Below are 26949 nucleotides of genomic sequence, written 5' to 3'. Positions count from 1 at the left end.
TAGCATGCTGTCAGGGGCATAACAACGACTTGAAAGGGGTGACTTTGTATAACCAGTCTCACAAAATTATGTACCTATAGTCACATAATTTTTTTATTCTTTTTCGTGATACTGTCACGAATTTCAGTGTTTTTTCGTGAACATATCACGAAGTTTATGTGTCATTGTCACGTATTGGTTACTAGTGCTTTTTCCTATTTTCAAACCATTGTCGCTTCGGTTTAGGGTCAGAATTTGTGTTTGCGTTAGGATGTCACTTTAAGTATTGGTTTATACAATTTTTTTCTGATTTATTTTCTAAATTTTAAACCATTGTCGCCTTGCGTTAGGGTTAGAGTTGGGTTTGGGTGAGGATGTAATTTTATGTAAATCTAACCCTAAACCGAAGCGACAATGGTAAGAAAATAAGACAAAACAGTTGAGTAACCAATGACGTGACAATGACACATACACATAAATTCGTTATACGATCACGAAAAAACACGGAAATTTGTGACAGTATCTCGAAAAATAATTTAAAAATTACGTGAATATAGGTACGTAATTTCGTGAGACTGGGCTGACTTGCATCCCAATCCAACAGTTTCTGGGAATGTATAACACAACGTCTTATATTTTAATCATTTGGGCACCACACAGTAAAAAAACTTAGCAGTTTTATATGACTATAGAATCAAACAGAAATCTTTGCAAACAAGTTACTTTGGCAGCAGACTGAAATTATTGCACAATTGATAAGCAGCACCACTTTTATACGTCCCACTATAGTGTCTTTACTTCCCTTCACTAATGGCAACCAACCATCGACTATTGCCATGAACGATAGGGAGTTAAGACCCTAACTGGAGATGTTCATTAGTAATACCATTTATCCGGGTAAAGCAAATTGCAATCCATCGCACCTATACATTGAACATATAGGGAATACATGTATAACATTGAAGTAACTGGATGGTTGGGTATAAATGTTCCCCGCTACAAATCACAAGGCGAGCGGAAGCCATTAGCCTCACTGCCGATGGAGCCATAGGAAGTCAATGGCTCATTAAGGCAGATTGCAAATGTCATTTTGGTGCTTCCTCCCTGGCCTTGCATTGAAGGATTGTAATGACATTAATTTTGCATAGAGGCTTGGTTTTTGAATCGGAGCCAAGGCACGTGGCACGCGACCCAGAACAAGTGTGATTAAATCACTGGTGAGACTCTTAGAGGGAAGGTCAACCAAACTGCATTAGGAGCGATTCCTGCAACCCTTTTCCCACCCAGCTTCCCCCACATCCAGCCAATTCAGTAAAAGCTTATTCATCTAAATAACTCTCTCTTTGTTCATTTCCATAGATTGCCTGTTTGTAACTGACTATTTCACCCGGACACCTCGCAAGCTAAACGCCTACCGCTCTTTTGCCAGCGTGGAGCTGTTCCACTTCAACGTGCCTGAAGACACCGTGGTGGCTGTTTGGAACCTTATCACCTTCAAGGAGCAAGGGGGCACTTTTGGGGACAGCTGCCCAGACCGCAACGTGACAGTGTGAGTTGACTACAAACCTCTTGGTTATAATTAGTGAAAGACGGGGTCAGATATGTCTAATCAGAATTGGAGATGAGAGGAGGAGAAATGTGAAAGCCAAATGTCAAATGCGTGACTATAATGACCTTTCTTATTCTTGGACTGAAAAGCACTTGCACTTTGCCCAGATAAAATATGTTTTAAACCACGTCCAAGGATCATTTCCCAGATGCTGATAATATTCTGCTCTCTCCATAAAAAGCAATTTATCAAGTGCACTGCCGCCCGAATTACAGCATAACTGCACACTGGAGATTCATAAGCATAAAATACCAAGTGATACAGATTTAAATCAAAACTCTGACATTTTTACCAGGTTTCAAAGGGTCACATTCAGCAGAATTGTTTTAAGAGATTTAATGAATTCCGAATGTCCTCTAAAATTAGGGTGGCATTAGACTTTTATTGGTCATAAAAGACTTTCAAGCGATTGAGTCTCTCAGTTCGCTTAGTTTAGTTAGCTCAAGGTTACAAAACAAGAGATGACCACCTTTTGGCATAATGAAAGTGTTGGGATGAAAGGAAATAATTTACACTTTAAACCAGGGGTCTCAAACTCAAATTGGCTTGGGAACATTTCGCAGAGCTATTTCAACATTCAAAAAAGCACTATTTTTCAGTCAATTTAAATTCTATTATTTAACATATAGGGGCGGTATGCCAGACAAGGCTTATCCTAGTCCCAGACTAAAATAATGACATATTTAAGAAATATATTTAACTAATGTGACAATTTTAGATTGGGACTTAATACTAATATTTGGTGCACTGTAAAAAAAAATGCAGCATGAAATTAGTTAGAATAGTTGACATAACTTATGAAAACAAGTTGAAATTGCTTAACTTATATTTTTATAATACTTTACCTTAAAAAATGTGTTGATTTGACAAAAAAAATCAGCATTTTTACAGTGTATTAAAGGCGGGGTGCATGATTTTTGAAAAAATCTTTAGAAAAGGGAGTCGGGCCAAGTACCAAAACACAATAGTAGCCAATCAGCAATAAGGGGCGTGTCTACTAACCGACATTGGCCCTGTCCCAAATGGCACACTCCGGACTTGTGGTCCTCCTCAGATGACATCATGTAGTGCAGACTTTAGGGACCCTTGATGCGAGTCCACGTGGTTGCACCGGAGTCGTATTTTGGGACAGACTCGAGCATCAAGCAAGATATAGGAAGAGAAGTTCCCCGTCAGTGTAAACTCCTCCCTTCAGTCGTCTGATTGGTCTGATTGTAGCCTGGCCCCGCCCTCCCACGGGCTTCCGCTTAATTTTCATTTCGCTTAAGTACTAAGTCTGGGACTGCTCTGTAGAGTTTCGTTTTCTCCTGCAAAAATCTGCAGGACCAATCAGCGAACAGATGGGGGTGGCTAAGAACGATGACGTTGAGGTTGTGCGTCAGGTTGAGTTGTAGTTCAGTAATGGCAGAGGAGAAAGACGTGAGAAAAGCTATTCTGTCCGTTCTTGCAAAACTGCCAAATATACAGAAGTTAAAGCCGGAAGAACAAGGTTTGATAAGTTTTGTTTGTCTGATTATTCTGACTTGTTGTTTCCGGCCGGTTTGGGTGCATGATATATGTCACGACCACACATTAGCGATCGCCTATGGCAGATCCTGAGTGACTCTGGGCAGATCCAATAGTTTTAAAGTTCAACAGAGAACCCTCCTTAACGGAAGTAACGCTTTGCAATGGAGCGTGGCCAGACTCTCTGTACAAATGAAATGAATGTACGAGAGTCTGGTTGGACCAGGCTAGTCTGATTGCTCTTTCGCAAGGACTTCTGGGTTGATAAAGTGCGCAAAGCCTGCTGCAGTGAGGGCTTCGCAAAAGACAGCATCAAGGGGGCAAAGAGGGCGCTGATGAGCACACTTCGAAGAGTAAAAATGACAGATGGGACACCCTACTGACTCGTAGACTAAGCGAGCACGCGCAATTTAAGGCCACGAGACCGAAAGTCCACATGAAGTGCGCCATTTGGGAAAGGGCTATTGTTGCCTGGGTTGCGTATGCCTGGGGCGGGTCTATCAAATGAAGGTCCAGATTCTATTGGGGTAGGGCCGTGTTTGTTTAGGTGATTTCAAATGTCAACATCGGCTTTCAGAGGTCATGCACCCCGCCTTTAAGTTTGACTTAGGGAAAACCAACGCTATCTCATGAGAATTTGTACATATTTTACGAGTTGGCTAATTCGTATCAATTCATACGACCACATTCGTAAGTTTTGGTATGATTTGCCTTGACCCGTGTGACGTTGGGGTTAGGTGCGGGGTTAGGGGTTCGGTTTCGTTGTTGTTTTACCATGAGAATCGTAAGATTTTGCATGATTAACTTCGTATGAATTGATACGAATTAGCCAACTCGTAAAATATGTACGATTTCTCGTGAGATTAGGCTTGGAAAACACACTGGTTTAAAGAGCAACTCTCGTCCGATTCACGATTTTACATTTTCTTTGGTGTGTAATCCTGCGTTTACACCAGCCACGGTAGAGGCGTGAAGTGTGAGTGATTTCAATGTTAAGTTAATGTGAAGATGCGTTGATGCGCGTCTGGAGGTCTCGTGGCGCGAATGAGGCGTTTGGCGCGGCGCGGAAGACGCGATTTTGCCTCATTTGAGTGTCTAGTTTGCGCGAATGCCGCGAATTGAGCGCCTGGCGCGGTACGCGCAGTATGCGCGAATGATGCATTTTGTGTTTGACGCGAATTTGCGGCTGACACCCGAGTTGAAAAATTTGAACTTTGGCAGAATTTTGCGCTGCGTTAACCAATCAGGAGCCTGCTTGCTGCTTTGGCCCCGCCCAGAGTCACTCATTCAACCTGAAGGAACACTTGATATTGTCCGTAAGCAGTCACCAGGAGCTATACGACACAAGTTCTTATTTCTATAGAGACAGGAATAAAAAAGATCTCGCTTGGAAGTGAGGACATTGGGCAACCTGGTAACTTGTAATACACTTTTCACTTTTGAGTCACGTGACTTTTATCGACCCGCGCCGTTTATTTTCCCCCTATAGTGAGGTGACTAAATACAAACCAGTAACCCTCTCGATAAATGCAAAATAGCACTTGGCCCTCCCACAAGAAGCGGATTTTGCCTCTGATGCGCGTCAATTGCTTGCTTTTTCCACGCGTCTAGAGCAAAGTAGAATGCATTCAAACTGTTCAAGCGGCAAACTAGACGCGGTAGACGCGATCTTGACGTCTCAAACACGGTTGGTGTAAACGCAGCATAAGTGTGTATTAGTTCGTTAAGGATATGCAAAAGGTACAAACCCCAAAGTAAACAATGACACGAGTTATCGACTCCAACATAAATCTCTTTTCTTGGACTACAACAAACACACTGATCGGCAACAGAGGGGGAGGTTGGGCCACACATGGCATGCAGACCGGCACTTCGAGACCCCTGCTTTAAACCCCATCACACTTTGAGTCCACATGCCACAGTGCTACATTTCCTCGTCTCCTGAACTCAGACGAAGTCTAAATGTCCTGAAATGAAGTGTGAAAACACATTGATATCAGTTCTTTCAGTAACCTTGTAAGGTGCTTTTAGCCTTAATTTTTCTCTGTCCATTGCTTTGAAGTCATCCTTGAGTGATCCTAACGCACTTTCATCGAGAGTACAGTGTGTGCAAAAACCAAAGCGATTGTTGAAGTTAGTCTTGGCCCTTGGGTAATCAAAATGCAGAATAGTGTTCACTGAATACTCAGGTCCTTAAATCCCAGCGCGCTGGCTGTCATTAAAGTTCCATCAAAACACTGACCTTGTTATTGGCTGTCACTGAATGTACATCATAAGTGGTGAGAAAGAAACTCAGGATCGTCTTTAATGTGACATTATAAAGAGGAGGACAGGCTGTCCTTGAATAAGTGTCCCACGCTGGTTTCTTGTGACAAACAGAAACTATTATTTATGCTTGCAAAGTGTAATAACTTTAGAAATGTGTTTCTGCTATGACCTTAAAATAAGTGTAGCATGAACATCAGGTTATAGTACTTTAAACATATCCTTTTCAAATGTTCTTTCGTGCAATTGATGTTTGGATTTCTTTTGGACCCAAAAAAACTTCTTTCATTTTGTTTTATGTCCCGGTTGTGATATATAATATTTCAAAAACTTGTCTGGTGGTCCCAAGGGAAGGTTGGATGAGAGAGAGTGGCATAAACAGTGATTTTGGAAGGACTTAATTTAAACTCATAATGTCAGTCATAACTCCAGGGGAACATATTGCCTTTCATAATTACAGCAAGTACGCCCATGTACCAGTTTGAACAATAATATAATATGTATCTTCGGGGCCTATCAGGGAAAATAAATGACCTGCCTGTGGTTTAAATATTGCTTTATGTGCTTTTTTGACAAAATTGTGCCTCATCTTGAGAGAATTCTTTTATGAAGAGAAAAAAATAAGTATCTTAATATATTACTCGTCCTAAAGTTTACAGGAATCCGTGTACATGTTAGTCAAAGGCTAATTTTGCATCTATTAATAAAAGGCGATTAGCATTAAAATGAACATTACAAGAGCAAAAGAGGGAGCTGCAGCAATTATTTTTTAAATAATATGATACAAAACTCTGCAACAGCCATGGGGAACAAAGAGCAACAAAAGATTGCATTCTGTTATGTTTTTTTTCATTTGTCCTGATCAGCAACTCTCTAAAAATGCTATTTTCAACCCATCTTTGGATGAAAAAGGGACAAACCGAGCCAGTTGCATTGTAATTTAATTTATGATTGGTTGTTTAAACCGATTGTTGAAAATAACCCAGTATTTTTTAAGTGTATGTGATTGATCTACATTTGAGTTCTTAAAATATGGTGTGCACAGTTTAAAAGCGGTCCTGAAAAATGTGGAGATGAATTTATATCCAACAATAGTTACGGTCCTTAGTGCTGATCAATAGCCATGGATTAGTCATGATAAATGACCTCCCATTAAAATTAGGTCACAGCTATGACCTTTTGAGATATCTACTTAGTATCCCTATGCATCACCTGTGAGTGTTATTAATTGCATAGCAACGTTCTGTTGTCAGGGACTTCAACCTTTATTTTCTTTACTTGTAAATTCAAGAATAATAAAAATTATTACGTTACATTGTTCTTTGATATCTAAATATAAGGTATGCGCCTTTTTAAGTGAAAAAAATGATCCAGAGACGGTTTTACATGTCCACTTACAACCCTATGATTTGCCCTCATGGTCTGTTTTTTACCTCATATGAAAGGGTCATGAATAATAATAATGAGCTGTGCTCTGATTGGCTGTTTCCCAACCAGGGTCACGTCACCAGCTCAGGACTTAATCGCAAGATAAAATGACTATTATTTAAATCAATGTTAAATGACAAAAACGTTCTTATGGATGTATTTCATTATTCTGTGCCGTGATGAAGACAGAAATATTATGACAGTGCCTGTAAGGATTTTTTACGCTGCTGTCGCGTTATTTGAGTTGTTTCTGAATGAAGGCAAACTGCTGTCAGTGAGTCGTCGTGTTCACAGAGCTCAGGGAAAACTTACCAATATCAAGGTTGAATTTGCGCTTAAGGTGAGTGACACAAACACACGCGCACTTCAGTTAAGTTAGTATTTAGTTGAATTATATAAAAAACACTGGCAGTAATGAATATTAACATACGCATTAAATACAATCTATGCCATTTAGTTTGGTAGTTAACAATAGCTGAGGTAAACTACGGACGCATCTTGCGTTCGATCTCGACAACATGGTAAATTACCGTTAATGTTGTTAGCTCACTAAGAAACTTAACATTTTAACCGAAGTCAACAGTAATAAAATCACTACTTACGGTTTGTGGTAAGGGTTGTAATGGCCATATTGCCCCATTTTTCGGTATCAAACGCTGAGCGAAGCCTGCTTGATATTGTCCCAGATTTAAACAACTGTCCGCGGTGAAATGGCCATGTAAACGAACAGTTTTAGATTTAATTGTTCCGGTGTTTGGTTGTGCCTGAAACATAACATTTGTGTCCATGTTCTGCCATTTACGTCCTTGCTTGTTTCTTCTCAATACCTGCAAACTTTCAGATGATTCTGCTGTTTACGTCCGGCTGGCCTAGAATATGGGCGGGTATATAGAAATGTTGGGGGCGTACATCTCGACAGTTACGGCACAGTTGGTGTTATGTTGATGAGATTGGCCTGTTTTTCGGTGGACTTTTGAATTAACAAGATTTACATAAGAATGAGGAAAAAATAACTGTTTGAGGCGATATGTCATTACCATATACAGAGCTCTAATACTTCAGCTATGACGAGGTAAATACAGTTTTACATTCTTGGTCACCTTTAAAATGTTTTTTAAATTTGTGGTTGAAGTAATAAAGTTCGTTTCACAATACAGCATATCTAAATAAATAATTTTGATTCTTGCATAGATTCCAACGTACACACAATTTCAGCATAGAAGCTATGCAGAGTTTTGTCAGGAGGCCCCAGGTCGTCTTGCTGTTTTCATAATGAACGAGGCAGGGCTCCATTCTGTCGATTCAGCTGTCAGATAAGCAGGCAGGGGGGTGCCATGGAGAGATGGTAATTAAACAGGCTGTAGTCAGTGCCGGGGGACAGATAAAGTGGGAGGATAAGGTAAAGAAGAGGTAGAAAGCCGGACAACAGGGTCTTGAGTACGGTATAACAGCCACGCCGCACTACGGCCTGTAGATCAATATCATGCTGCCGGACCGGCTGTGGCGACTCTAATTGCACCCAGTACAAACTGAGAGGCCTGAGCAGAAGCCATGAGCTCCCGAGGTCTTCTCTGCAGTGTCCTTTCAAAAAAATCAAGTCTTTTGGTAAATAGCTAGAAAATATTTAAGAAAACAGAATGTTATGCAAAGACAATGTTACTGTGGGTTTACACCAAACGCGAAGCATGCAATTGCATCGCGTTGCTCGCTCTAAATTACTTGCGGGATTTAACTTCGTGTCATGTGAATTATTTGCTCGAGTTGAATATTTTCAACTTGGGAGAAGACGCATTTGAGGCAAATAGCGCATGTTTTCACAGCAAACGCGCTGCCCATATCGCGTCATTCGCATCGCCTGTCGCGAGGACGCGTCTGATCGCGTCTTTGCATTGACTTTGTATGTAATCTACTCGCACAAATCGTTGAACTCGCATTTGGTGTAAACCCACAGTTAGTGTGTTAGTAACAGAATAAAATATATTGCAGATTAAGGGGCGGTATTATCCCCTTCTGACATCACAAGTGGAGCCATATTTCAACAATGCAAAAAATGACTTTCTTACTAGTATTTTTGTCTTGTTTTTAGTACAAATTTCTAAAAATTCTTAAATTAAGATGCTTTTTCTTGATGAGCAAAATTACCTAGGAAAAATAAAATAAAATTAAGTAAATTTTGAGCTTACATAACACACGCTGTTTCTGCATTTCTGATGTTAATCTGGAGTACCTATAGAGTAGTATGACATCCTTTATATTTCTGAAGAGTCTTTAGTTTAATCAGATTTATAAAAGAAAGGTTAGCTTAACCGAATCTTTCCGATAATGTACGAAAAAATGAAGAAGGAGGAGTTATACCACAGGAGGAGCGAGTACGAGTCATGCAACACTATACAACACTGTTTTAACTTATGATTCACTACATGTTCGTGTCATTTATATAATATGCACGTGCTTATTTCCAACATAAGACAGAAGTCTTACTTACCGCATGCAACTCGTGACCCGGTTGGGAAAATCCAGCGCACAAACACACACGCAAAACTCCGCTGCTACCCCGGATAATAAACTATATCCATCGTTTTCATAAGGCTGGATGTCTTCTCCTTACATCCAAAAACACACTTCATCTTTCGTGCCATTGTCGAGTATTTTAAAATTAAACAAAGCTGTGACGCGTGATAAGATGTTTCCAAGCTTTAGCGTCTCCCGCTGATTGACGGGTGGGCGGGGTTTTCTGGGGGAAGTGCCCATATAAATAAGTGATACGTATAGAAAACCCCTGAAACGTCAGTTGGACCTGTAATCGAAAAAAACTTTCCGAAACTTGTAGGAACCCTGGCGAAGTGCATTCGGCACAGAAATACTCTGTAACATGTCCAACTGCTTTTTTGACACTTTGCCTTCGTTTAGCATGAGGAAACAACTCTATAACTGTGTTAATAAGTCAGAATGCTTGAAATACCATTGAACCCCCTCTTTAACACAAGCAAAAATATCTGCCAATGGTGTGAGAAAAAAATCTTGAAATAAGTTAACTTTTTTCTTAAAACTTAATTCAAGAAAGATTTTCTCAACCCATTGACAGATATTTTTGCTTGTTTTAACCAAAATTTCCCTTAAAGTGTATAGTTTTTGTCTAACAACTAGACTTATTTTCTTAGGTCATTTTGCTCATCAAGAAATTACATCTCGATTTAAGAATTTTCGATATTTCTATTGAAAACAAGACCAAAACGAGTAAGAAAGAAAGTCATTTTTTTGCATTGAATGGCGTATTTTTTCCAAATGCTTGCAGAGAATGGTTTACCAAAACTAAGTTACTGGGTTGATCTTTTTCACATTTTCTAGGTTGATAGAAGCACTGGGGACCCAATTATAGCACTTAAACATGAAAAAAGTCAGATTTTCTCTTTAAAATAATGATGTGTTCCCTTTAAAACTTGAAATCTGTTTATTAAAAAATGAACTCCTGGGACATACAGTGCCCTGAGTTTGAGAAGACCATTACTGAGTTCAGTTGTGTGTTCATCAGTGACCTCACTGCTTTATCTCAACCTCATCCATTTTAAGACAGTGAATGTCATGCACATTAATGATCGTAAAATCTAATTCCTCCCACATGGTCACAAAGGGACTAGCCACGCATGAGGCATGGTAATGCGAGACAGCGGAACAATGATGGAAATCGTCTCACCTCAATTAGACTCGAACACTCAATCTGCTTTTCATGCCTGTTTGTTTAGACAAATACAAGTACAAGACAAGCACAATTTATGCCATTCATTTGCATAATACGGGATCTAGGGGATAAGATTGTCAACAATTCTAATCAAGTCGTAAACTTTAGGGAGAAAAATGAGGACAAAGGCTGCATGTAAGATCTGTTTAACCTGAAAGGTTTAGCTAAGGTTACTTTCTTTTCTGCAGAACAATGTTCATTCTGAACAGTGTTCGCTCATGATCCTTGAAAAGAGAAAAAGGGATCTGTTTCCCAGCAACACCGCGTCTGCTGCTATCCATGGTCCTGAAACATCGCAAGGAGGCAGATCTCTGATCTATTTTAAATCTTGTGCAGTTTACATAATATTTGGAAAATGTTACTAACAAATTAAATTTCTTTTTGTTAACTATAAAGAAATTTGCATGATGTTGACCCTACCAGTGAAAAACAGGCTAAAGTCAGGCTAAAGCAATTATAAGATTATGAGCATCAAAGCTTAATTTCAACCATTATTTCTTCACATTTTTGACATACACTCATGTTATATTAAACATATCAAGGTTATATTTTCACAGAGTGTTCTTTACATTATGAAGGACGATTTGATGGAATGTAGAAAACAGTGCAATGCAAGAAATTACTTTCTCACTTAGTATGTTTGTCTTGTTTTGAGCAGAAATATATAAGAATTCTTAAATCAAGATCAGTGGCAGCAAGTGACTGAGTGACTGACAAGAGTTGCGAAGTTGCGAAACTTCGATGCAAAGTTTGCCACAACATACATGTAGCCCGTCGTGTGTGGTTTTAATTTCAAAATATGTGTTCGGCCCGTAACGTGTCTTGTCAAAATAAGTGCCTGTTGCAGATGCGTCTAAAGGGTTTATGATAAAAAAAGACGCTCGCTTTTGCCAGATACTTGCATAATGTCATGCGTAATCAGAGTTTAGTGTTAAGGGAGTGTCTTGCCTGTTTTTGTGAACGTGAGCGTCTCTATTATCATAAATTTTGGACGCGTCTGCAGCAGGCACTTATTTTGACAAAACACATGATGCACATGGTTCACATGATGCAACAAACACATATTTTGAAAACACGGGCAACACACATGACACTCCGAACACATATTTTAAATATGCGCCACTTGGAAGAGCAGTCACAAGCCAATGTTAAAACAAGCAAAAATATCTGCCAATGTGCACTGCAAAAAATGATTTTCAGGAAAAAAAATCTTAGTATTTTTGTCTTGTTTTCAGTAAAAATATCCAAAAATTCTTGAATTATGATGCTTTTTCTTGATGAGCAAAATGACCCATGAAATTAAGTCTAGTTTTAAGACCAAAAATATCAAATTTAAGTGATTTTGTGCACATAACAAGCCAAAAAATCTTCCAATGGGGTAAGCCAAAAAATCTTGAACATTTTTCTTAAACACTAAATTCAAGAAAAAAAATCAAGAAAAATTTGCTTACCCCATTTGCAGATTCTTTTGCTTTTTTATACACAAATTCACTTAAATGTGATATTTTTGGTCTAAAAACTAGACTTATTTTCTTGGGTCGTTTTGCTCATCAAGAAAAAGCATCTTAATTTAAGAATTTTTAGATATTTTTTACTAAAAAAAGACAAAAATACTAAGATTTTTTTTCTTGAAAATCATTTTTTGCAGTGTGGTAAGAATTTTTTTCTTGAATTAAATGTTTATGAAAAAAATATTTTCCCATTGTATATATTTTTGCTTGTTTTAAGCTCAAATTAACTTAAATTGTATAATTTTTGTCTAAAAACTAGACTTATTTTCTTATTTGCTTATCAAGTAAATGCTAATCAAATAATATTTTTGAGTTGAAATAACTCAACCAGGTAACTTTTTTAAGTTGAACCAATAAATAATTTATTACCAGTATATGTAGGCATACGCCATAACATTTCCTCTGGTGTGTAATAACTACTATCATTCGTATCCTAACGGCTTGTTAAAATCTAAGCTGTTACATTTTTGCTTTTAAACGAAAACAAATTTATTTGCCTAAGAAGACAAACAATGTGGCCTTTGGAGCTACTATCAGAACAATGCTTTGGTTTATCAACCAGCACCAGTGTGAATCAACCAATGGCATGAGTTTGAAAATTTTAGAGTTTGTTTGCCCCACTAATGGGGGCAGTGTTCAGAATTTCATAATAAAAACAATTATTAATTTTGCAGCTTTTATTTGACAATGCAAGTTTAGAAAATTGGCACTTCTACTGCTTCAAGTGCTTGTCCGTTGTTTCTTTCCATAAAGGTTCCTCAAGTTAATTAACAACCCCCTGTTATCACCTTGTTTTCAAACGAAAACAGTCTAGTCTAAATTGTCTAATTGAGAATTTAGGATTATAGAGTTTGACCTTAAAGGATGTGAAGAAATGCATTGACTACAGGGAATGTTGAAGATTGAGTTGTATTGTCTTTATGTTTTCATTTCTTCTAATATCCCTGCACTCTTAAACCGGATTAGTTAACATTACTAGAAATTTGCGAGGAAATCCGTTGCACTAAATAACTTTAGTTTTTACACCTTTATATCACTTTTGCTGTTTTAAATGGTATTATAACACAAAATTCATGACTTTAAGTCATTTACAACAAAACAACATCAATAATATAAAAGCTTAAACCTATATGACATTTTATTAAAAAATATTTAGTAGGGATGCTCCGATCGATCGGCCGATAATGCTTGCTGTGTTTCTCAATGAATTACGGTGAAATGCCGCTACATCCAAAAGCCAGGGAGCGCTCTCGTGCAGAAACTCAAAATGCGCTGTAGACGAAGAACAATACACACTCAGCTGTGATGACACGCAGCTCCATGAAATGGCTGAAGGATATATTTATATTATATATATTTCTGTTCTTCAAACCTTTTCAGGTTTTCATGATAATAAAGAATATGTTTAATAATTATGTTTGACGAGTGTTTCTTTTTCAAATGCATGTTATAAACGACTCAAACTAACAGTGATTTTAGATTGATAAGGACTTACTGATCAAAAGCCGTAGTACATGAAATAGCTGTAATAAGATCGGCTGTCCGATTCAGAATAGTGATCAGCCACGTATTATTAGTGGAGATCGGCATTGATCGGAGCATCCCTAATATTTAAGTAGTAAACGTTTTATCAGTTTTTATTCTGTGAAAAAGATTAACATAATCAAAATATTCAGGCGCAAAGGATTATGGGTATTCCTCACAACATAAACTAATCATTTTAAGTTTAGTTTACTTTAATGTTTTAGTTTAATGGATTTTGTATGCTTAAAAGTTAAATAAACCTTTTAACCACTGGTCCAAAACACAAAATGTTAAGTGATGTTTGCTTTATTGTTTAAGTAAAGACAATATCTGGGTTAAGAGTGTTCACGCAAGCAGTTTTTTATGCCAGATTTACAAAAAGAACGGTTGGACATCTCTTCTTACCCTTGTTGATATGTCCAAATAATTGTAAAATAATTTTAAATTGTGTCTTACATTTAAAGTTGACATGCCAATTTGATGAATCTTGAATTTTGATGAAGCAAGCAGGTCCACACAACACAACCATGTATATATGAATGGTTAGTGAATTTGCAGACAGATCAGTGTATCAGATACAGACAGTCTAGTCCAGGGAAATTATCCATTTACATGAAGTTAATTAGAAGACCAGACAAGCATATCTGCTTCTGCTCAAATCATTGGTCGACGGCCAAGTGCTGTGTCACTAGATTACACCATTCACAATGTGGAGGCCTTGCGTGGCTAAATTAAATTGATGATCTTTTTTTCTCAGCAACACAATCCATGAATTACAACCTCAAAGAAAAAGTTCATGACTCAGTACAAAACACAACCTAAATAGAAATCCTTACCCAGCACCCCAATGATCGATCTGACAATACCGAACTGATCTTGCGTTTGGCACATACACCTTTACAGTATGTCAGACTGGTAAAACCATCACATGCATGCGAGCAGAATGGGAACCTCAATCTTTTAAAAAGGCCCTGGATGATGTGACATGTTTGAGGTGCAGGAGCTCCTTCAGCTCAGAGTACAAGAAGGGCAGAGCGACTTATCTAATAACCCTGTAGAGCTCCAGCCGCAGTACTTTGAGTTATTACCTGTCAAGGTTCCCAGGCCCCTGGGTTAGCATGGCCCCCTGAAGATTGCTTGTCCATTATAGGAAGGAGAAACGCACAAAGAAAACTGTGTATGGCTAGGTGTAGAGGTGTATTGGTAAACCTACACATAGACTGAGATAAATACTGTTTTTTGAGCAATGTACAAATAGATATTTATTAGACTGCAATGTACACAGTATCTGTTTACACCATCAAAATGTCTGACTTTAGCACATGCTATAAAAATATGGAATGTGCTGTCTTTTTACTTTTTACAACAAAACCATTTCTACTTCAGAGAGAGAGAGAGAGAGAGAGAGAGAGAGAGAGAGAGAGAGAGAGAGAGAGAGAGAGAGAGAGAGAAAAGGAGAATGAGAAAAGAGTAATTGATAGTCTTTGTTGTGAAACCCATTACACAAGGCTTTTATTCTCCAGGGATTGTAAAGGTTGTGACTGACAAACTACAGGAAACACAAAGCATTGCATTGAGCAAAAATAATTGCAGACAGTGAGGTCTTTTAGAAGTTTCATGACATAATTCGTTGCAGGCTTCCTCTCCTTGGCTGTGTCTAAGATTTGACTGACAGCTTAGAGAGACTGAGGAAAGATTTTACTTTCATGGCTTTGTGCTCCCATGTTGAAATAACAGTATGGTTTTGTGTTGAAAATGAGTCTGATCTGAGTGAATGATTTTCCTTCCCTACTTTCTCTGCCTGTTTTCTTATTTGTAATTGCAGCCTTGTTGAGGCGCTGTTCCAAGTCAGTGCTTCCTAAATTTGTTAGCATTGCTCAAAACAATAACGGCCCAGTTAAACGTTGGAATATTTTTTATGATTCACCGCATGCATAATTTAGTATTAATCACAATGGTCCATTTCCTCTTGTGTGATCAAATGAGAAATTGACGCAGCTCTTGCATCCTAATTGATTCAAGAGTAACTTCAATGATTTAATGCTTTCTCTTGCTAATCTTGTTTTTCTCACATTTTAGGGAATTTCTCACTACATTATACTTTCCTGGACAGGGTTTAGATTAATCCAGCACTAGGCCTTAGTTATATTAGGACATTTACGTAGTTTTTACTAACAAACCTTACAAACAAAAAACATTACTGAAATAAAAGAATGACACGGATATATGTTAAGATATAGAAAAAAAAGAGATCGCCGGTGCAGCACAGATGTCTGTATAAAAATATTTTAATAAAGGTGCACAACAATGACTAACGTTTTGAAGCACAATTACATCTTCATCAGAGTCCTGGACAGAATTGATTAGTTCATATCTCGAGTTTTCAGACTTTTTGATCTTTCCAATATACTGTAAGGCTACATAAGGCAGTCCAGAGCGGGTATAGATTTGATCCATTCATTTCTCGAGTCTTTCTGTCCGAGTCGTTTGGTCTTTTATCATGTAATGTCACTGGATACAGAAATTAGTAAATAACTGCAAACCTTATAAATAATAATTACATTATTAATATAAATTCAATGTACAATTATTTAATATTATAAAACGGTTAGTTTCAATCCTTGATTCTGATTGGTCAATAGGTGTGCTTTATTCATGATAAAACACTGCTATGACCGCTTCACCCAACGGTTCTATTTAATACCACTGCGCCCTTAGCAACACCCTTAGCAACACATAAACATATAATGAGAATTGATTAGTTCATAGTTCATATTGATTAGTTCATATCTCCGCTTCGCGTCGTGCCTAACAACGCCCTTCAGCCATTACTTATTCACGATACAGCACAGCCTCTCGTACCTTATTGCTTACATAGAGACCTAACCTACCTTCATAACAAAGCAAAGATGTACACACAAACACTGTACACATATTTGTTGTTTATACTGTATATCATGCCAGCAAAAAAATATTTAAAAGAATTAAAACACACATATGTGTACCACAGATCCTGAAGAAACATTTAACAATAATTGAGAGAGACTGACAGAAACAACAGCAGAACACAACTTTTATTTTTCAGAAAATAATTATTGTACTGTATTGTTTTTTGCACTGTATCTTCTGATAATTTCAAGAGAATAAATGGTCTGTAAAATACTGAACCATGTAGCGCAGTCACGTGACAAAAGAATACTCGGAACGAAGACTCGAGAAATGAACTAATAATTTCTCTTTCCGGTACAGATAGAATAGCATGATCATGGCCCATTGGGTTGTAACGTGTGAAAGGAACGAATGACTCGGAGAGTGCGAAGACTTGAGAGGTGAACTAATCAATTCTCTTTACGGCACAGAACCAATAGATGTTACACATGTGCGGTCAACACTAAATGAACGAATCACTCTCTGAGACGACTCGTTACTCCCAAATCAAATCGTTCATGAAGGACCCATCACTATTAAGGACCCTAGCTCATTTCACATTTGGACACTGTTCACTTATTTTCATAGTTCATCAACAATTCATCAACAAGTGGCAAAACCACATAAAACACTTTCATTATTATCATACATATCTGTTACATTTAAATATTAAGTAGATTGTGGTCCCTTCCTTTCTAGCAATATGTGTTTATATTAAAACAAGCTTTTCAAAAGGGCCGTTGCGTTTTATAAAGTTTATTGAGTTGGCTTGCTCGATTTCCATTGGAGAGCTTTAGAAAAGGTCACATGATTTGTGGAAAGGAAAATGTGTTGTTTTAAAGGCGCAAAAAAGGATGTTTTTCGCCGACTGAGAATCCAAAAACGGTTACTGAGTTTCTTAAATGAGTGCATGCGTAAGAACAGCCTCCCTCCTTCACAGCTCATTTCTAGGGAACGGCTTCCAAAACTCGTGCACGAATATTTGAACTAGTGTTTGTTTACCACCGGCATATGCTGTGTCGCGTCAGTGGATTCATTATGTGAAATGATATGATAATAAACACATAAGTCGTTAAAACGTCGACGCTAACTTACTCCCATTTCAACTAGCATGTAGCAGACTGGTCACTGCCTTACAACTACAGTACAATAACAACGTCAATATACCTGAATAACAGTACAACAATAATTATTCCACAAAGAAAGAATAATCACTGTTACCTGTTGAGAAGATTTTTTTTGCGAACTGCGCGTCTGTCTTGACACCTCTCTGTTCCTTCATTGCTCTCCAGCGTTGAAATGTTTCTCCATTAATGACTCTGGTTACATGATTAAATTACGTTCTTCTGACAATTTTCTCCTATTCCCAGCGGCTTTAAAAAGTCTTTCTTTTGCATCCTACTTCGGGTTTTTTCTCTTCCATGGTGCAAATTCGAGGAGGAAAGCAGGATCGACAATGAAAACAAACCGAAACTTAAGACGGAGTTTCATGCGCTATGCGCATGCGTCGCCTGTGTAAAGTTACTGGAGCGCGCACGTATCTCACAAGGATCGTAATGGCAGTGATTGACAAGCCAGAGGGCCAATGATGATTGCGATGACCGCAAGAGCAATTGGCTGATGTTTTTAAGGCCCTATCTTGTGCACAGATGACATATATTAATATTATTACTTTCAGTGCACCTAATAAATAGTATTTTATCATTAAGTAAAGACAGTTTCAAGTAATATTGCAAAAATGTATAAAACAAACATCCTCTTTTGCACCTTTAACACAACCGTTTTAAGAGTGTATGACTATGACTATGACCATGGCTGTTTCTCAATTCCAAGAACGCAAAAACGGCGTTCTCGTGGAGTTTGGTCTTGCCAGGCGACCTTGAAAGAACAAACTCAGAAGGTTGCGAGAACGCGCTTGTGAGAATTGAAATGTGTGCGATCTTCCTGTTGGTCACCTGACCTCCCCAGATTCAACATCGCAACATTTATAAAGTAACAAACATACCATTATCTGCATTATTATATACATTACTTTATTTTTATCATGTCATTTTGTAATGGCAAATACGTAAATATTTCAAGAAATAATAATATAATCTAAAATAAAAGACTCAATTAGGATTAGTTGTTCTATGCCAATAAAACATACTTTTTAATATAATTTATTTAATACTTAAAAAGTTTATATACAAACGCTTACTTTAACCAGTGTCTCATTCTCTCGTGCATGCAGTGGGAAACTCTCCATTGTTTTGGCACAATGACTTTTGGGGCGTAAATCGATTTCAGCGCACAGGTCTGCACTCGATTCATCCTCGATATCAATTGGAATTAAACTTCGACGGTTAACGATGACATAGAGCGAAAACACAGGGACACAAGATTGCTGAAGAGCGCAAAGGGTTTCTAAAGGAAATTTAAAAATGTCAGATTTACTTTATAGCACTTTACAGCACTTTTGTCCCAAAAATCTACAAGTTAATCACCCGCACGCACGCACGCACGCACGCACGCACGCACGCACGCACGCACGCACACACACACACACACACACACACACACACACACACACACACACACACACACACACACACACACACACACAGGTCTGTTTATTAGTGACACTTCCACTGTTTCCATGCCAGGCTAATGATATTTTGTATTCCGTAACCTTTTCTATTCCCTAACATTCCAAACACAATGCAAGAATGTTTGAAAATTGTTGCAATTATGTTAGCAGTACAGAAATTACATGCTTCACTTTACAAAGAAACTGAAAGCCACATTTATCGTACAGCACTCTGGAACTGAAATAATTCTTTCTTAACAGTGAAGCTTTTAGATGCATTTTTGTCTCCCTCATCCAGTCCACAGCATGGCAGCATGTATTAAATTGTGATATTTTTTTTGCTTTGATTTACAGGTACTTCAGGTCAGGAGCCCCACCTGTGATCAACCCCCTCCAGACACATTTTCCAAAGGACACCATCATACCAGGCTCTTTCGCTGTCACTTTGACATGGACGCTGCCCAACCGCACCACAGGGGTTTTCAATGTCACCAGCCCCCTCCCGGGAGACTGGTTTCTGGCTGCACACTTACCAAAGGATGAAGGGAAGATCTCTGTCAAGGTGAGTCGGTGATTGGATAAAGCAAGAGTCGTTTATCATAAGTACAACTTCAAGGTGAAAGGTTCATTTCTGTTTTTATCAAGAGATAATTTTCTTGGGGATGAGAAGTTCTTTCCTCTTGGCATTTGTACATTTATAATTAAATCTGCTCACTTCCACATAATGAGCAAGATATTTACTGTCAGATTGCATATTATTTTGCCTGAAGAGTCATCTAAAAGACAAAGGCAATTTTTTGGTGTACTGTCCTGAATATTAATTTATACAACAGTTCTAGTTCTGTAATTTGTTTGGCCAAGTGGCCTTCCAAGGGGGCTGTGTTCGAAAAAGGTTCTGTAATTTTTGTTGCAGAGAATAGGTAGTATACAGACTCACACTCCAGCAAGAAATGGAAAACATGAAATAATGTTAGAATGGAGTATAAATAGCTTCAGCAGCAACAACATAAACACATTGAGGCTTTTGTGGACCAAACTTAAACCTCTAGTCTCTCTAGAGTAGATTTTAATAACAAGCAAAATAAATAACCAGTTAATGACCTTAGTTCAAATCATAGCTAAATCGTATCAACAATTACTAGGGATGTAACGGTATTATACATTTCGTGGTATTCGTCTACTTCAAAATGCAAAATAATACGTTAGCAGCCTTATCGTTAATGATTTGGGACAAATATGATGTATTTAACTCTTTCCCCGCCATTGACGAGATATCTCGTCAATCAAGAGAAAACGCTTCCCCGCCAATGACGAGTATTTCTGTCTTTCCGCAATAGCGCTATTATCCACCCGGAGGCGCCCTTCCGCAACTTTTCAAAACCGGAAGTATTGCCCTATGGCAAGCGGCTTCATGTCCGTGTCTGTTTTAAAGATCGCTCTGAATGGGATCTCTATGAAAGTCCGTCACAAAAATTGAATTATCTCTGCTTTTTCCTCAAAATGTGGTATTTTTGCAGAAACCTACCCATATTCAAAAGCTGATTACAAAAGAACTACTGAAGGTAGGATGAAACGTTTTTTTTTGTTTGAAAGCAGAGGGTCTGTTCTTTCATTTGGTATATTATATGATTATAAATTTGAAGAAGAACATTTTCTGGAAGGCATTAAACTTTTGTGAAAATCATGAAAAACGCTGGCGCTGGCTGGCAACTTTTTTTAAAAACGCTGGCGGTCAAAGAGTTAATGTTAAACTATGTGAGTGGCGCGAGAGGGTCGTAGCTGGGCGGCGAAAACAGGCGCCACCTGTCTGCGCCGGTGTGCGTACACTCATAGAAAACAATGTATTCGATTTTTTTAGAACGGCGTGGCGCTGCGTGCCGCTGAGCTGCGCGTCCGGTGTGCGACCCCCTTAACATTGAATATGCATACGAGTTGCCTTTGAAAATGAAAACCATGAAATGAAAGAGCACATAAAATAAAGTGACCTTTACATTTTAATTAGATTTTTGTCACTATTATTGCGTGAGCATTAATGAAAAACTTGTATTTGCAGTTTCTTTTTCGCGTTTATACATACATGCATGTTTAAACACAAAAGGAATAAATAAAGAATAATTGTAATTTCATTAATGTGTTTATTTTGTTCTTATCTGCCAATTTAAAAATAACTTATAATGTGTTGAATAAGGAAGAAACAGCTGCTGACTGTCCAGGAGGAAGCGCCACATTCACGTCATGAGCCTAATGAGTCGCCATGGAAACTCAAACACTATAACGGTCAATTACAAAATGCTGTTAACAACTCGCTCCAGGGGCACAGTTGGGACATTTCAAACCTATGACTATAAAGGGTAAATTAATTTATTTGGCCTTTGATACAATCACGCTTCATAAGATACAGGTAAATAATAGCATGTCTGCAGAAGCTCAGTAAATTAGGGTCTATTAATGCCACTCTGCAAGTAAACATCAATGTAAAGCAGGCTGTAGTATTTTTATTAGGGGTGTTACTGGCTAGAGGGAAAATTTAAATGAGAAAAATCAGCCAGTGGAAAATCTTTTACAAGACTCATGCTGCTGAGCCCACCCAGGATTCAAACAGAATTGCAATGTGCTGTCCCACAATAGAGTTCATTTAATGTTTACATATATTGCTTTTAAATTGACTGAAAGAAAGTGCACCCAATGGACAGTACAGTATTATATCTGCAATGTTTTAAACAATGTAACTCCATGTGGCATACAGAGTAGCTATCCAAAACACTGCCTACTGTGCAATGCTTACCACCAATCACATGTTGTGCCTGTACTGTAGCTCTGGTAATAAGAGCATGATTGGTGGCAGTAATGCTAAGTTCCCCGTGATTCTGGGGGGGGTGGGCAAAATGTTAAAGGTCATATAACACACGCTGTTTCTGCTAATCTCATGTTAATCTTGAGTACCTATGGAGTAGTATTGCAACTTTCATATCTCTAAAGAGTTTTATCAGATTTATAAAAGACAGATCAGCTGTACCGCTACTTTCTGAAAAAAGCCGATCTCCTGGCGGCGTACTGTGAGCGGAGCAAGTCACGAGCAGGCAACACACAAACATTATCCCACTATCTGAGGGACAATCGCGCTGGGGCATGGTTTGGTTTGGAAAATGTGAGTGCGCCCTTAGTGCTCTTGCGCCATACAATATAGTTCTTTTTTTTTATCCGCATGTTTTGTTTTGTGCCACCATACTTACTCGTGAAACTAAGGTCTTTAATTCTAAATCCCTATTTGGATCCTAAGGAATAAATGGGGCTAGGCTAAATGCTAACACATTCACAATGCGCTGTACAAAGATTAAGTGCACGCATTGAATGAAGATAGGTATGTATATATTCGTCAAAGTTGAGGTAAGAACATAGTAAAATATTGGAAAAACTGTGGTGTTTTCCTTTAAACAAACACACTTGCACAACTCCGCTCCTACCTAGGATAACCACCTACATCCATTCAACTGCATTCCCATAATGCTGGGTTCTTCGGGAAGCTGAACAAGCTTTCCTCTCAAACAACAACACACTTCTTTGGTGAAATAAGTCCCTTTCACTCATACAGTCTTTACTGGTAATTTACTGGTAAATTGCAGTTAACAGGTCATGTATGAACAGATCCTTTCTGGTAAATGAGTGCTGCCATTTTACCAGTACAAAAGGTTGTAAGATTACCAGTAATTTACCAGTAATTTATCAGTAAGCGATGTGTGAAAAAATATAGATTGCCAGCATTTAGAACGCACAATGGTAGACCGCTCTGACAGCTTCGGGACAATCATAATGTTTTAAAACAGATGACACATTTATCCTCGCACTGTTTACGGACATTTCCACACAAACACACACACACTGCTTAAAAGTCAAGCTTATTGCTTTACCAAAGTTGTTTAAAAAAGCTTACCATCTATTTGCAGACGTCCTTAGCACACGCTCTGTGAAGCCTAATGTGCAAACAGTACTGTTGTTGAAGATGCAGGTTTTGTTTGACGTCGCCTAACGCAATGTTGTTTGGTCTTCTTGAGCAACTTCGCGACGGTCTGTGTTTGCCACAGATGTGAAAACAACAAAATACGGACTGTGGTTATGAAGTCATAACCCGCCATTGTTTACAAATACAACACTGAACTCACTGCACTCACTTCCGAATTCTCTCAGAGTTTACCGGTATTTTGATACTTATGTGCGAATGATGTCTGACTGGTAAAAAGACGAAGCGTCACTGCATGTGTGAACAGCACATTTTTGTATTTACTGGTAAATTCATTCTAGTAAATTCATGGTAATTTACCGAAATTACTGTGCAATTGGAAGAGCCTATTGATTTTCTATTGATTTCGTGTCAGCTTTTGGTTGGTGTGTGGGTGAAGTGCCCATATAAGGACTTCCACTGTACTTCCTGGACTGCTAATTCAACAGATTTAGTAGTCGAAACAAAACTTTCGGAAAATTGAAACAAACCTAGACAAAGTGCTTACTCTGTCATACGTCCAAATGATCCTTGAAACTTTGCCCATGTTTAGCATGAGGAACTATGTCAGAAAGCATGAAATATCATTAGACACCCCCCCAAAATGTTTACACCTTGAATGCACTATAAGCTTTGGAATGAAAAAAATGCTTGCCAAATGCCTAAATTTAATGCAAATGCATATTGCTAGTATGTGAAAATCTAAAATCTTAACAAGGACATTTCAAAAACTTTTTTAAGATGTAAAATAAATCTTTGGTGTCCCCAGAGTACATATGTGAAGTTTTAGCTTAAAATAGCCCACAGATCATTTATTACAGCATGTTAAAATTGCCATGTTTTTGGGTGTGTCCTTTTAAATGCAAATGAGCTGATCTCTGCACTAAATGGCAGTGCTGTGGTTGTATAGTGCAGATTAAGCGGCGGTATTGTCCCCTTCTGACATCACAAGGGGAGCCAAATTTCAATGAGCTATTTCTTCACATGCTTGCAGAGAATGGTTTACCAAAACTAAGTTACTGGGTTGTCCTTTTTCACATTTTCTAGGTTGATAGAAGCACTGGGGACCCAATTATAGCACTTAAAAATGGAAAAAGTCAGATTTTCATGATATGTCCCCTTTAACTGACCCAAGGTGACATTTTACAGTAACATTTCCTTGGCATGGATGGTACAGTACAGGCAGTTATTTTGAGATAATAGCTGGTTTGTGCTGTAAACTCTTGGAGGAATATTCATATAGATACAATTAAACAAACCCAATATTCTGCTAAAGTGTTGTTGGATGAATATGCAAAGATTCGCTGTACTATATGGCTGCCCTACAGAACTGCTGTATAACAGTAATTTCCTCTGATTTGTATTTGCATGCAAATATAAAGTATTGTACTTGTTTTCTCCGTTTCACGGACACTCACTGCTGCTCTAATTGTGCTGCCATGCATAATTTAGCTAATATCTGACAGTTCTGTGAAATGGAAGACCTTTAATGCTTGTAAATATAGGCCTAAAGTACAATTGTGAGCTGGCTTTATTTGAATTAGGAAACAACAATAGCCAAATTGTGTTTCTGGCTGCAGCCACATCATTAAACTGTCAAGACAAACTTTAAAATGATAAAATGTACTCTCACCATAATTCACTCACCCTAACCTGAAAATTGGGAGGAAATTATTAAATAATATTATAATTAGGTGACATAACTAATCTGAGTAGGTGTTTTTTTTTTATCAAATATCACTGCTGACTAGTTCTTAGAGTCATTATACATTGCTCACTACTTTTTTCTTTGCACTGAAGCTAGTAAAATAAATTCAAATGTATGTTTTTGCAATATTGTATGGTTTCAAAGCATGTGTATACACTATACAATTTTAATGACATACTCGATAGTTCCTCTGTACTGACCTGTTTGAGTCGAAATGATGTCACCACAAGAAATAATGCTGCGAATTCAAAGGGACTTCAGTGAGCTTTTAAATGTATTAGATTGCATCTAAGTCAACTTCACGTTAGAGCGTAATCCCTACATAGTAATTAGAATCAAGCACAGTAGCATTACTTCAATCTCTCACCACCATCTCCGCCGAGCTTTGTCCTTCTCCTCTCTGACTTATCTTAGTGCCACCAGGTCTGCATCTCAGCCTTTTTCTTTAATTAAGTGCAGAAGGATCGGTCATAGCGGAGACCATTCTCCTGGATTAAGAGCAATAATTCTACTCTGTGTACGTTGCATTTGACGACACGTTTTCCTCTGAGCCCATAGGGTCAGACCTTCAGCCAATTAGACAGAGACAAAGACCTGTATGACGACCGTCTATGTCCTTTCTGTTGGTCTGGGAAATGGCATCACCTGTGGAGCAGAAAAGCTCACGGCCGGACCAACTGAGATGAAATAATTGGAGGAAGTGTGCAAAGCAGGACCATGGATTCACAGAGGAATCTATTTTTTATTTATTACGCCATGTAGTGCAATTGTAAGGGTTTATGTGGGAGTGAATAGGACTACTGTGCAACTAAAGGGATTTGGAGGCATTTGATAGCATGTCAAACTGTTTCTGCCACAGTGAATTGTCGCCAGGGAGGTTGACTGAAGCTTTGCTGTAAAAGGCACTAATGGATAATGATCAATTTATTGGCTTGCATGGAGCTATAGTAAAACAAAAAACACATTACAGAAACACTGTGGGGACCGCTATTGAACTTGATATTTATATGCTTCTGACTTAATGATTATCAAAGATCAAATATTTATAAACCATGCACATTCCAAAGAAAAGGTCACGCTTTACCTAAGTAGAAGTGTAAAGGTTACCCTTTCTCCTGAAGTCACGGTGAAGAATACTCTCACATTAAAGGGCCCATTTTTACAAGATGTAATATAAGTCTCAATTGCGCCTAGAATGTGTCTGTGAAGTTTCCGCTCAAAAATACACCACAGATAATTTGTTATGCCACTATAAGTGTGTACATTTAAATGCAAATGATCTACAGCTCCTCACTCCCTTTCCAACATAGTGAGTGCTTAAGGTTAAAAATAGATCTGATTCCTGTGAATACAGTGTGAGACAATAGTATCTTTGGACGCATTAGCGTTACAATGTGCTAACAAACTACATTTAGAAGAGCTGCTAAGTAACATTAACCAGTCAGCCAGTCGCGGGTGGGACTTTTTAATGTGACGTCATGGGATGTCATTCTCAAATAATGCCCGTCAACATTGCATTTTATTATTATTGTTATGTGTTGTGTTTTTTTATATGAACATATAAAAATGCGTTGGTCTCGAGGACTCGGTCTGAAATGACGAGTCCTTCTCCTCCCACTGTGGCCCGAGACCGAGTCAAGACCGAGTCTTTGAAGGAACAAATCCGAGACAAGTCCGAGAAAGCAGAAATCGGTCTCTCGAGTACATCACTAGCTAGAGGTTTTGGATATTTTAAAGCAGAAATCATAGGTATTGTGTCTTTAGGCCATTAAATCCTAAATTTGAGGAACAAAATCACAATGTTTCTTCAAATTTATATTTGTGACAGGTGGAGTTTCACAAAGAGAAAGATACTTGGTTATCTTGTTCATGATGCTGTGAATGCAAATGATGCACATAATTTAAAAACAAAATAAGAAACATCTTTGAATTGTTAAAAGATTCATTTTGGACCATGCAGGTAATTCGTAAATTATGTGGCTACAAAAAACTTAAAGTAAACCAATTTTGGAATTCACATCATGAACATAAACTGCTGTGACCTGAATTCAAGCCAATACCTAACTGTCAACTAACAGCTTGCAGGATCGCAGCTCCATGGACACATGGTACACAGAGGTGAATATCCACAGAGCAAAGCTGCAGTGGCCCTCAGCAAAGTGCAAGTCTGTTCTCTGATGAGCTCC

General features: G+C 38.1%; 1 protein-coding gene across 2 annotated transcripts in view; it reads left to right on the top strand.

Moving 5' to 3' along the window:
• tmem8b (transmembrane protein 8B) overlaps positions 1 to 26949 on the top strand; it is a 245368-nt gene that overhangs the window by 73615 nt on the left and 144804 nt on the right. The window contains exons 2-3 of one of the 2 annotated variants that reach the window (XM_055200090.2): positions 1339 to 1528; positions 19413 to 19620. In XM_055200090.2, the coding sequence (XP_055056065.1) occupies positions 1339 to 1528; positions 19413 to 19620 (398 nt within the window). Of the gene's footprint in view, positions 1 to 1338; positions 1529 to 6858; positions 7128 to 19412; positions 19621 to 26949 lie in introns of those variants that run through there. The other variant, XM_055200091.2, reaches the window with a different exon arrangement.

This window comes from Misgurnus anguillicaudatus, chromosome 22 (genome assembly GCF_027580225.2).
Source record: "Misgurnus anguillicaudatus chromosome 22, ASM2758022v2, whole genome shotgun sequence".
Taxonomy (NCBI): Eukaryota; Metazoa; Chordata; class Actinopteri; order Cypriniformes; family Cobitidae; genus Misgurnus; species Misgurnus anguillicaudatus.
The sequence above is the reverse complement of the archived record's forward strand: the minus strand, read 5'-3'. Positions and strand labels throughout refer to the sequence as shown.